The sequence below is a fragment of the Anthonomus grandis genome, chromosome 20 (genome assembly GCF_022605725.1).
Source record: "Anthonomus grandis grandis chromosome 20, icAntGran1.3, whole genome shotgun sequence".
Lineage (NCBI taxonomy): Eukaryota > Metazoa > Arthropoda > Insecta > Coleoptera > Curculionidae > Anthonomus > Anthonomus grandis.
Genome location: NC_065565.1, coordinates 6,971,547 through 6,984,757, shown reverse-complemented (window position 1 = coordinate 6,984,757; position 13,211 = coordinate 6,971,547). Strand labels below are relative to the sequence as shown.

General features: G+C 36.6%; 2 protein-coding genes and 1 non-coding gene across 3 annotated transcripts; 2 read left to right on the top strand and 1 right to left on the bottom strand.

The window, feature by feature from the left end:
• Window positions 1-7: 7 nt before the first annotated feature.
• Window positions 8-338, bottom strand: LOC126747979 (uncharacterized). Its single transcript, XM_050456965.1, has one exon. The coding sequence runs from the start codon at window positions 330-332 to the stop codon at window positions 24-26; it is 309 nt and encodes a 102-aa protein (XP_050312922.1). The 5' UTR covers window positions 333-338; the 3' UTR covers window positions 8-23.
• Window positions 339-4,811: 4,473 nt separating this feature from the next.
• LOC126747960 (uncharacterized) lies at window positions 4,812-11,508 on the top strand. The gene is made up of 2 exons (XM_050456937.1): window positions 4,812-5,257; window positions 11,013-11,508. Exons 1-2 carry the CDS (start codon window positions 4,855-4,857, stop codon window positions 11,396-11,398), a joined length of 789 nt encoding a protein of 262 aa, XP_050312894.1. The 5' UTR covers window positions 4,812-4,854; the 3' UTR covers window positions 11,399-11,508.
• A 218-nt stretch (window positions 11,509-11,726) lies between these two features.
• Window positions 11,727-11,806, top strand: Trnal-uag (transfer RNA leucine (anticodon UAG)). Its single transcript has one exon. It is a non-coding gene; the product is annotated as a tRNA-Leu (tRNA).
• Window positions 11,807-13,211: the final 1,405 nt, after the last annotated feature.

The following is a 13,211-nucleotide window of genomic DNA, read 5'->3' as shown; positions in this document are numbered from 1 at the left end:
AAACAGATAATCTCAATACAAATTTATTGCAACCTTTTAAACACATAAGTTTTCGGATGGTACGTGTAAACTGGACCAACAATAGGCTCGACATTCTCGTACTTCAATTTAGCAGCAAAGTCCATTTTACTGTCGTCATTCTCAGTTGAATAGCTGACTTTCTGCAGTAATCCAGTGGGATGGTAAACGTAGTAAACCCCTCTACTTTCTTGATCCATTAATTTGTCTCTCATTAACCCGTTTCCGTTTCGCTCATCTTCAGGTTGAGTGAAATGGTTTAACGCTAACGCTTGCGCACTTAAAACCACACAAGCAAACACCAAAAACCTCATTGTAGCCAATAAATTAACGAATTAATGCCTTATAAAGTGTGCAATCCTATTTATAGCCTTATTTATCAATTAATAAAAATTCAATAAAAGTTTGTTTTTTTTTTTTGGGGACAAGAACAATACCATTATCATGGTATCACGTCCAGTGTGGCCATTGTATTAAAGAAACCGTGATGTAACTTACCAATTAGATTAAATAATAGCAATATGGCTTGTCTGCCTTATGAAGAAATTCAAAGATTTAATGTAAAGGCATTGGGAAGCAATCACAACAAAATGGGGTCAGAAACTCATCAATGTAAGGGAATAAAAAAGAAAGTGCATTTCGTTGGTTTCTACCGCATTTCATGGTCCAGGAACGTCTTGAATCATCTTGAAATTTCATTGTTCTTAAGTAGTTAAACCCACTAGAGACGTGAATCATCAATTCATAGCGATCGTCAAGGATTTATGAGTCTCAGATGGGTTTAAAGGTCAAAAAGTGCATTTTTTCGGTTTCTACCGCATTTCATGGTCCAGAAATGCCTTGAATCATGTTGAAATTTTACTTTTCTTAAGTAATTAAATTCATTAGAGACGTGAAATGTAATTTTATAGCGATCGTCAAGGATTTATGAGTCTCAGAGGGGTTTAGAGTTCAAAAAGTGGGTAAAAAGTGCATTTTTACGGTTTCTACCGCATTTCATGGTCCAGGAACGCCTTGAATCATCTTGAAATTTCACTTTTCTTGAGTAATTAAACCCACTAGAAACGTGTAACATTATTTTATAACGATCGTCAAGGATTTATGAGTCTCAGAGGGGTTTAAAGTTCAAAAAGTGGGTAAAAAGTGCATTTTTTTCGGTTTCTACCGCATTTCATGGTCCAGGAACGCCTTGAATCATTTTGAAATTTTACTTTTCTTAAGTAATTAAACCCACTAGAGACATGAAACATTATTTTATAGCGATCGTCAAGGATTCATGACTCTCAGGGAGGTTTAAGGGTCAAAAAGTGGGCAAAAAGTGCATTTTTTAGGTTTCTACCGCATTTCATAGTCCAGGAACGCCTTGAAGCATCTTGAAATTCTACTTCTCTTAAGTAATTAAACCCACTAGAGACGTAAAGCCTTATTTCATAGCGATCGTCAAGGATTCATGACTCTCAGGGAGGTTTAAAGGTCAAAAAGTGGGCAAAAAGTGCATTTTCTAGGTTTCTACTGCATTTCATAGTCCAGGAACGCCTTAAATCATCTTGAAATTTCACTTTTCTTAAGTAATTAAACCCACTAGAGAGGTGAAGCCTTATTTCATAACGATCGTCAAGGATTCATGACTCTCAGGGAGGATTAAAGGTCAAAAAGTGGGCAAAAAGTGCATTTTCTAGGTTTCTACCGCAATTCATGGTCCAGGAACGTCTTGAATCATCCTGAAATTTTACGCTTCTTAAGTAATCAAATCCACTAGAGACATGAAACATTATTTTATAGCGATCGTCAAGGATTCATGACTCTCAGGGAGGTTTAAATGTCAAAAAGTGCGTTAAAAGTGCATTTTTCCGGTTTCTACCGCATTTCATGGTCCAGGAACGCCTTGAATCATCTTGAAATTTTACTTTCCTTAAGTAATTAAACCCATTACAGACGTGAATCATCATTTCACAGCGATCGTCAAGGATTCATGGGTCTCAGATGGGTTTAAAGGTCAAAAAGTGCATTTTTTCGGTTTCTACCGCATTTCATGGTCCAGAAACGTCTTGAATCATTTTGAATTTTTACTTTTCTTAAGTAATCAAATCCACTAGAAACGTAAAATATAATTTTATAGCGATCGTCACTGATTCATGGATCTCAGAGGGTTTTAAAGGCCAAAAAGTGGATAAAAGGTGCATTTCTTCGGTTTCTACCGCATTTCATGGTCCAGGAACGCCTTGAATCACCTTAAAATTTTACTTTTCCTAAGTAATTAAACCCACTACAGACGTGAATCATCATTTTATAGCGATCGTCAAGGATTTATGAGTCTCAGAGGGGTTTAAAGTTCAAAAAGTGGGTAAAAAGTGCATTTTTACGGTTTCTACCGCATTTCATAGTCCAGGAACGCCTTGAATCATGTTGAAATTTCACTTTTCTTAAGTAATTAAACACACTAGAAACGTGAAACATTATTTTATAAGGATCGTCAAGGATTCATGGGTCTCAGAGGGGTTTAAAGGTCAAAAAGTGGGTAAAAAGTGCATTTTCTCAGTTTCTACCGCATTTCATGGTCCAGGAACGCCTTGAATTACCTTGAAATTTCACTTTTCTTAAGTAGTTAAACCCACTACAGACGTAAAGCATCAATTCATAGCGATCGTCAAGGATTCATGGGTCTCAGATGGGTTTAAAGGTCAAAAAGTGCATTTTTTTGGTTTCTACCGCATTTCATGGTCCACGAACGCCGTGAATCATCTTGAAATTTTACTTTTCTTAAGTAATTAAACCCACTAGAGACGTGAAGCATCATTTCATAGCGATCGTGAAGGCTTCATGGATTTCAGACAGGTTTAAAGGTCAAAAACTGGGTAAAAGTGCATTTCTTCGGTTTCTACCGCATTTCATGGTCCAAGAGCGCCTTGAATCATATTGAAATTTTACTTTTCTTAAGTAATTAAACTCACTAGAGACGTGAAGCATTATTTCATAGCGATTGTCAAGGATTCATGACTCTCAGATGGGTTTAAAGGTCAAAAAGGGTGAAAAGTTCATTTTTTCGGTTTCTACCTCATCTCATGGTCCAGCAACGCCTTAAATCACCTTGAAATTTTACTTTTCTTGAGTATTTAAACCCACTAGAGAGGTAAGGCACCATTTCATAGCGATCGTCAAGGATTCATGGGTCTCAGAGGGGTTTAAAGGTCAAAAAGTGCATTTTTACGGTTTCTACCGCATTTCATGGTCCAGGAACGTCTTAAATCATCTTGAAATTTCACTTTTCTTAAGTAATTAAACCCACTAGAGACGTGAAGCATCATTTTATAGCGATCGTCAAGGATTCATGACTCTCAGATGGGTTTAAAGGTCAACAAGTGGATAAAAGGTGCATTTTCTCGGTTTCTACCGCATTTCATGGTCCAGGAACGCCTTGAATCATCTTGAAATTCAACTTTTCTTAAGTAGTTAAACCCACTAGAGACGCAAAGCACCAATTTATAGCGATCGTCAAGGGTTCATGAGTCTCAGACAGTTTTAAAGGTGAAAAAGTGGGTAAAAAATGCATTTTCTCGGTTTCTACCGCATTTCATGGTCCAGGAACGCCGTGAATCATCTTGAAATGTCACTTTTCTTAAGTAGCCGAACCCACTAGAGACGTAAAGCATTTTTTCATAGCGATCATGAAGGATTCATCGGTCTCAGATGAGTTTAAAGGTCAAAAAGTGCATTTTTTCGGTTTCTACCGCATTTCATGGTCCAGGAACGCCTTGGATCATCTCGAAATTTTACTTTTCTTAAGTAATCAAATCTACTAGAGACGTGAAACATTATTTTATAGCGATCGTCAAGAATTCATGGATCATAGAGAGGTTTAAAGGTCAACAAGTGGATAAAAAGTGCATTTCTTCGGTTTCTACCGCATTTCATGGTCCAGGAACGCCTTGAATCACCTTAAAATTTTACTTTTCTTAAGTAATTAAACCCATTAGAGACGTGAAGCTTCATTTCATAGCGATCGTCAAGGATTCATGGGTCTCAGATGGGTTTAAAGGGCAAAAAGTGCATTTTCTCGGTTTCTACCGCATTTCATGGTCCAGCAATGACTTGAATCATCTTGAAATTTTACTTTTCTTAAGTAATTAAACCCACTAGAGACGCAAAGCATCATTTTATAGCGATCGTCAATGATTCGCGGTTCTGAGGTGGATTTAAAGGTGAAAAAATTACGAAATATTGCCTGGAATATGAAATAATTACTACCACCGACTTCCTGGACAATGGAGAAATAGTTGAATCCCGGAAATGCCCTAAAAGGTGCCCGAATTACTCCCAATTTCTGGAATATTTTAAAATGGCCCCTTAAAACCGTCATTTAATTTAATCGAAATTATTATCCTAAAAAGTGAATTAAATTTTATTAGGTAATAAGCTTAACTGGGTAGAATATAACCTCAACATTTGACCCAATTTAATCCAATATGACTAATGGGGAAATTCGATCCCTACGTCGTCCAATGGCCAATTTAATTACTTTATGCATTATTATTATTATTATTATTATTACCGGTAACACACAAAAACGGTCACTTTTAATTGGCGGTGGCGTATTATAGGCAAAATTAAAAAAATGAACACGAATACCATCGTAAATATTTACGTGTGAATTTTCGGTAAAGTACTTCCTCGATAATTTTTCCGAATATCGTCAGCAAGCAACCTTAGGCGCCCAAAAGAAGCGTAATTAAAAAATTAATATTCTCACTCGGTACCCGTGTTGTGACTCAATCTAATATATAAACACTAACAATACCATTCGGGTACCATTCACTGTGTCGTAATAATTTAATCAATATGCGAGCGCCCATCGGAATTTTTATCCTTCTCGATCTCGCACCCGCCCTATTTTCTTACGAATATTCCTACTACGTCTCTTCCCCTGGACATTTCCAAACTTTAGCGGTGCGAGATGGTGCCATAGTGGATTCTGGACAAAGGCATGCGAGAACGTATCCCGGTTTTAATAATCCAAGTCCGGTTGACCCCCGACAGTTTGGAAATCCGAGTCCAGTCGACCCCCGGCGGCAGTTTGGAAACGGAGAAACGTATCCGGGTTTCGTTATTGTGCCCAATGGAGAGCTGGATCCGGTTTTTCGAGATGGTCCAGACGGGATGGTCCAGGGTGGAAGAGCGAGTGGGGTTAATCCTGGATATGAGCAGTTCCAGCCGAGGTACCCTGAGCCCGGATATCAAGCAGGTAAATCGTTTTTTCAAGGTGAGCACTCACTTTGAAGCTAAATATCTCGAGAACTGATGGACTGATTCTTATGGAATAAAAAGCGTTATATTAAGAAATTAATCCTTAATAAATGTTATTTTATATGTAAGACAATTCAAGCAACAGTTTTGGAATTAAAATTTTTTTTGTGTAGTAGGGTCCACAGTTCATATTAGTTCTGCAAAGTAAGCACTCAATTTGAAACTGAATATCTCAAGAACTGATGGACGGATTCTTATGAAATAAAGAGCGTCATATTAAGAAATCAATTCTTAATAAATGTTGTTTTATGCTCAAGACAATCCAGGTAACAGTTTTGGAATTAAATTTTTTTTTGTGCAGTAGGGTCTACAGATCAAGATTGTTCTGCAAGGTGTGCACTCACTTTGAACCTAAATATCTCAAAAACTAACAGACAGATTTTGACAAAATAAAAAGCATTATATTAAGAAATCAATTCTTAATAAATATTATTCCATGCTCAAGAAAATCCAAGCAACAGTTTTGGAATTAAAAATTTTTTTCTGTAGTAGGGTCTAGAGATCAAGTTTGTTCTGCAAGGTGTGCACTCACTTTGAAGCTAAATATCTCGAGAACTGATGGACGGATTCTTATGAAATAAAGAGCAATATATTAAGAAATCAATTCTTAATAAATGTTGTTTTATGCTCAAGAAAATCCAAGCAACAGTTTTGGAATTAAAAATTTTTTTGTGTAGTAGGGTCCACAGTTCATATTAGTTCTGCAAAGTAAGCACTCACTTTGAAACTGAATATCTCGATAACTGATAGACGGATTCTTATGAAATAAAGAGCATTATATTAAGAAATCAATTCTTAATAAATGTTGTTCTATGTGCAAGACAATTCAAGCAACAGTTTTGGAATTAAAAATTTTTTTGTGCAATAGGGTCCAGAGATCATCTAAGCTCTCACTTTGAAACTAAATATCTCAAAAAATAATCAACGTATTGTTATAAAATAAAAAACGTAGTACTCAGAGAACAATTTTCTATTAAATAAAGCTTATTTCAAAATCATATCTTTTATAGATCCAGAGATATCGGCTGATCCTTCCAGGCTTACGTCCCCAAGCCTCCATTGACCTTAGGCAAACTTCACATGCGTGTAACTCTTTAACGGTTAATCCGATTTCAAAAATTTTTACTTTGTTGGGTAGACAATCAATTTCCCTTGAATTCTTATTTTATCAACTATTATCCAGAAACCACTACTAACCAAGATATGAGAGGTTTTCAGGTCACATCGACCTCCTAGGAAGCCTTGCCCAAAATATCTTGAATATCTCTGTTGGAACAACTTTTAGAGCCTTAAAGGTCATTACAAGTATTATACCAAAAACAATTTCCTATTAAATAAAGTTTATTTAACGATCATATCTTTTATAGATCCAGAGATATCGGCTGATCCTTCCAGGCTCACGTCCCCAAGCCTCCATTGACCTTAAGCAAACTTCACATGCGTGTAACTCCTTAACGGTTAATCCGATTTCAAAGATTTTTACTTTATTGGATAGGCAATCGATTTCCCTTGGACTCTTATTATATCAACTATTATCCAGAAACCACTACTAACCAAGATATGAGAGGTTTTCGGGTCACATCGACCTCCTAGGAAGCCTTGCTCGAAATATCTTGAATATCTCTGTTGGAACAACTTTTAGAGCCTCAAAGGTCATTACAAGTATGATACAGAAAACAATTTCCTGTTAAATAAAGCTTATTTAACGATCATATCTTTTATAGATCCAGAGATATCGGCTGATCCTTCCAGGCTCACGTCCCCAAGCCTCCATTGACCTTAGGCAAACTTCACATGCGTGTAACTCCTTAACGGTTAATCCGATTTCAAAGATTTTTACTTTATTGGGTAGACAATTGATTTCCTTTGGACTTTTATTATATCAACTATTATCCAGAAACCACTACTAACCAAGATATGAGAGGTTTTCGGGTCACATCGACCTCCTAGGAAGCCTTGTTGGAAATATCTTAAATAACTCTGTTGGAACAACTTTTAGAGCCTTAAAGGTCATTACAAGTATTATACAGAAAACAATTTTCTATTAAATAAAGCTTATTTCAAGATCATATCTTTTATAGATCCAGAGATATCGGCTGATCCTTCCAGGCTTACGTTCCCAAGCCTCCATTGACCTTAGGCAAACTTTACATGCGTGTAACTTCTTAACGGTTAATCCGATTTTAAATATTTTTACTTTATTGGGTAGACAATCGATTTCCCTTGAACTCTTATTATATCAACTATTATCCAGAAACCACTACTAACTAAGATATGAGAGGTTTTCGGGTCACATCGACCTCCTAGGAAGCCTTGTTGGAAATATCTTAAATAACTCTGTTGGAACAACTTTTAGAGCCTCAAAGGTCATTACAAGTATGATACAGAAAACAATTTCCTGTTAAATAAAGCTTATTTAACGATCATATCTTTTATAGATCCAGAGATACCGGCCGATCCTTCCAGGCTCACGTCCCCAAGCCTCCATTGACCTTAGGCAAACTTCACATGCGTGTAACTTCTTAACGGCTATTCCGATTTCAAAAATTTTTACTTTATTGGATAGACAATCAATTTCCCTTGAACTCTTATTATATCAACTATTATCCAGAAACCACTACTAACCAAGATATGAGAGGTTTTCGGGTCACATCGACCTCCTAGGAAGCCTTGTCGGAAATATCTTGAATATCTTTGTTGGAACGACTTTTAGAGCCTTAAAGGTCATTACAAGTATGATACAGAAAATAATTTCCTATTAAATAAAGCTTATTTCAAGATCATATCTTTCATAGATCCAGAGATATCGGCTGATCCGTCCAGGCTCACGTCCCCAAGCCTCCATTGACCTTAGGCAAACTTCACATGCGTGTAACTCTTTAGCGGTTAATCCGATTTTAAAGATTTTTACTTTATTGGGTAGACAATTGATTTCCCTTAAACTCTTATTATATCAACTATTATCCAGAAACCACTACTAACCAAGATATGAGAGGTTTTCGGGTCACATCGACCTCCTAGGAAGCCTTGTCGGAAATATCTTGAATATCTTTGTTGGAACAACTTTTAGAGCCTTAAAGGTCATTACAAGTATTATACAGAAAACAATTTTCTATTAAATAAAGCTTATTTCAAGATCATATCTTTTATAGATCCAGAGATATCGGCTGATCCTTCCAGGCTTACGTTCCCAAGCCTCCATTGACCTTAGGCAAACTTTACATGCGTGTAACTTCTTAACGGTTAATCCGATTTTAAATATTTTTACTTTATTGGGTAGACAATCGATTTCCCTTGAACTCTTATTATATCAACTATTATCCAGAAACCACTACTAACTAAGATATGAGAGGTTTTCGGGTCACATCGACCTCCTAGGAAGCCTTGTTGGAAATATCTTAAATAACTCTGTTGGAACAACTTTTAGAGCCTCAAAGGTCATTACAAGTATGATACAGAAAACAATTTCCTGTTAAATAAAGCTTATTTAACGATCATATCTTTTATAGATCCAGAGATACCGGCCGATCCTTCCAGGCTCACGTCCCCAAGCCTCCATTGACCTTAGGCAAACTTCACATGCGTGTAACTTCTTAACGGCTATTCCGATTTCAAAAATTTTTACTTTATTGGATAGACAATCAATTTCCCTTGAACTCTTATTATATCAACTATTATCCAGAAACCACTACTAACCAAGATATGAGAGGTTTTCGGGTCACATTGACCTCCTAGGAAGCCTTGTTGGAAATATCTTGAATAACTCTGTTGGAACAACTTTTAGAGCCTCAAAGGTCATTACAAGTATGATACAGAAAACAATTTCCTGTTAAATAAAGCTTATTTAACGATCATATCTTTTATAGATCCAGAGATATCGGCTGATCCTTCCAGGCTCACGTCCCTAAGCCTCCATTGACCTTAGGCAAACTTCACATGCGTGTAACTCCTTAACGGTTCATCCGATTTCAAAGATTTTTACTTTATTGGGTAGACAATTGATTTCCTTTGAACTCTTATTATATCAACTATTATCCAGAAACCACTACTAACCAAGATATGAGAGGTTTTCGGGTCACATCGACCCCCTAGGAAGCCTTGTTGGAAATATCTTAAATAACTCTGTTGAAACAACTTTTAGAGCCTCAAAGGTCATTACAAGTATTATGCAGAAAACAATTTTCTATTAAATAAAGCTTATTTCAAGATCATATCTTTTATAGATCCAGAGATATCGGCTGATCCTTCCAGGCTTACGTTCCCAAGCCTCCATTGACCTTAGGCAAACTTTACATGCGTGTAACTTCTTAACGGTTAATCCGATTTTAAATATTTTTACTTTATTGGGTAGACAATCGATTTCCCTTGAACTCTTATTATATCAACTATTATCCAGAAACCACTACTAACTAAGATATGAGAGGTTTTCGGGTCACATCGACCTCCTAGGAAGCCTTGTTGGAAATATCTTAAATAACTCTGTTGGAACAACTTTTAGAGCCTCAAAGGTCATTACAAGTATGATACAGAAAACAATTTCCTGTTAAATAAAGCTTATTTAACGATCATATCTTTTATAGATCCAGAGATACCGGCCGATCCTTCCAGGCTCACGTCCCCAAGCCTCCATTGACCTTAGGCAAACTTCACATGCGTGTAACTTCTTAACGGCTATTCCGATTTCAAAAATTTTTACTTTATTGGATAGACAATCAATTTCCCTTGAACTCTTATTATATCAACTATTATCCAGAAACCACTACTAACCAAGATATGAGAGGTTTTCGGGTCACATTGACCTCCTAGGAAGCCTTGTTGGAAATATCTTGAATAACTCTGTTGGAACAACTTTTAGAGCCTCAAAGGTCATTACAAGTATGATACAGAAAACAATTTCCTGTTAAATAAAGCTTATTTAACGATCATATCTTTTATAGATCCAGAGATATCGGCTGATCCTTCCAGGCTCACGTCCCTAAGCCTCCATTGACCTTAGGCAAACTTCACATGCGTGTAACTCCTTAACGGTTCATCCGATTTCAAAGATTTTTACTTTATTGGGTAGACAATTGATTTCCTTTGAACTCTTATTATATCAACTATTATCCAGAAACCACTACTAACCAAGATATGAGAGGTTTTCGGGTCACATCGACCCCCTAGGAAGCCTTGTTGGAAATATCTTAAATAACTCTGTTGAAACAACTTTTAGAGCCTCAAAGGTCATTACAAGTATTATGCAGAAAACAATTTTCTATTAAATAAAGTTTATTTCAAGATCATATCTTTTATAGGTCCAGAGATATCGGCTGATCCTTCCAGGCTTACGTTCCCAAGCCTCCATTGACCTTAAGCAAACTTCACATGCGTGTAACTTCTTTACGGTTAATCCGATTTTAAAAATTTTTACTTTATTGGATAGGCAATCGATTTCCCTTGGACTCTTATTATATTAACTATTATCCAGAAACCACTACTAACCAAGATATGAGAGGTTTTCGGGTCACATTGACCTCCTAGGAAGCCTTGTTGGAAATATCTTAAATAACTCTGTTGGAACAACTTTTAGAGCCTCAAAGGTCATTACAAGTATTATACCAAAAACAATTTCCTATTAAATAAAGTTTATTTGATGAACCTATCTCTTATAGAACCCGAGATATAGATCAGTTAAGTTTTAAATACATTTTTAGGAGGTTCACAGTACGACCCGTTCCTAGGACGTAATCCAGCCTTTTATCCACACCACGCGAACATCAAACGCAAGGCTCCGGAGTTGCAGGAGATCCAGGAAACGACCACCATAGCAGGAACTCTGGAAACCACCACTTTAATCATCGACGAAGAGGGTGAAAAGAAGGAAGAAGTGACCACGAAACTGCCCTGTTTCTTTTGTGGGGTGGACAAAGTGAACCCCATGGACGGAATTGAGGGATCCATTAGTGATCCAGATTCGGAACCAGTGGAACCCAAGAATGTCAATCCGGTTTTAGGGGGCGTCCCTCCCCCTAATAATGTGGTGGTACCTGCCGGATTTCCGGTCAATACCCCCGTTATTCCTTACTACGTTGTTGTATAAGTAAATATATTGTTTATTTTATTATTTATCATATATATATATAATCGATATTGTTGTAATTTAATTGGTTAGTGTAGGTATGAAATGTGATAATTATAGTATATTTAGGACAGTTTTTTTTAATTTAAAGTAGAGATATTAAAAATGTTATTCAAGAAGAAGCCAAAAAGCAGTAACACTTTGTTTGCTTCCTTTAATCGAGTGTTCTTGTTCGAAATTCTTACCGATAACTCGGCAATAACTATAATTATGTCTGTGACGAGACTTTTGTGACGCAACATGCGACATTTGTCGCACGATAAAATCGTAACGCGATCCGGAGTCAACAGGCAGCGTGGCCGAGCGGTCTAAGGCGCTGGTTTTAGGCACCAGTCCGAAAGGGCGTGGGTTCGAATCCCACCGCTGTCAACACTTTTTTTTTTTTAATTTTTTTGCTATATTCAGTTATTTTTAATATATTTTGTCAAGCGACATTGTTGTTTTTTGGCACGGGGTGCTAGGGGATACATAAGGATAAACTACTCAGATATAAAATTCCAGGCATTTGAAGGGACTTTCCAGGTCTTCCAGATGTCTGAAATTGACGCTTCCTCCTTTGAGGCTTTAGGGGTAATTTTTCAACTTATTCCAGGCATTTGAAGGGACCCTGCAGGTCTTTCAGGCATCAGAAATTAACGTTTTTCCCTTTGAGACCTTAGGGGTAATTTTTCAACTTATTCCAGGCATTTGAAGGGAGTTTCCAGGTCTTCCAGGCATAAAGAATCCACTTTTTTACCCTTCCAGGCTTTTGGAGAAATTACCCACTTATTATTCAATTTTAGCTTCAAAACTCATGACTGTAGATCAACTACAAAAGAAGATAGAAGCGATTTTTAGATTCAACCTCGTTTAAAGAAGATAATTTTTTTTCAGCTCAGATATCTTTGAAAATATTCAATTTACAGCAAAATCACTAATTATCAATATTCTCGAGTAAAGGATGATGAATAAATCAAAGTTTATTTCATCGTTGTAGCTCCAGTGGGTCCCAAGTTATCAGCCAAAAACTCCAAGGTTGACCCAGCGAGGCTCTGCTGACGTGGCGAAAAATTCAAACAGTCGTAACTCCTTGGCTGTTCATCGTAATTGAGAAATTTAAAAAGATTTGAGTAGAAAATCACTCATTGTGCAATTGTAGTTATTACACTCATCACTGTAAATGAACTATGAAAGAAGATACAAGCGATTTTTCTATTGAACCTTCTTTCAAGGGGCCATTTTGTTTTGCAGCTCAATTATCTCCGGAAATATTAAACTTAGAGCAAAATCATTAATTCTCAATATTATTGAGTAAGTAATGGTGAATAAATCAAAGTTTATTTCATCATTGTAGCTCCAGTAGGTCCCAAGTTATCAGCCAAAAACCCCAAGGTTGACCCAGCGAGGCTCTGCTGACGTGGCGAAAAATTCAAACAGTCGCATCTTCTCGGCTGTTCATCATAATTGAGAAATTTAAAAAGATTTGGGTAGATAATCACTCGTTGTACAATTGTAGTTATTACACTCATCACTGTAAATGAACTATGAAAGAAGATACAAGCGATTTTTGTATTGAACCTTCTTTCAAGGGGCCATTTTGTTTTGCAACTCGATTATCTCCGGAAATATTCATTTTAGAGCAAAATCATGAATTATCAATATTATTGAGTAAGCAATGATGAATCAAACAAAGTTTATTTTATTATTGTAGCTCCAGTAGGTCCCAAGTTATCAGCCAAAAACCCCAAGGTTGACCCAGCGAGGCTCTGCTGACGTGGCGAAAAATTCAAACAGT

Coding starts and splice junctions, on each gene's coding strand:
- LOC126747979 (XM_050456965.1), bottom strand. CDS start 332: ATGAGGTTTTTGGTGTTTGCTTGTGTGGTTTTAAGTGCGCAAGCGTTA.
- LOC126747960 (XM_050456937.1), top strand. CDS start 4,855: ATGCGAGCGCCCATCGGAATTTTTATCCTTCTCGATCTCGCACCCGCC. Junction 5,258..11,012: donor TGAGCCCGGATATCAAGCAG/GTAAATCGTTTT, acceptor ATACATTTTTAG/GAGGTTCACAGTACGACCCG.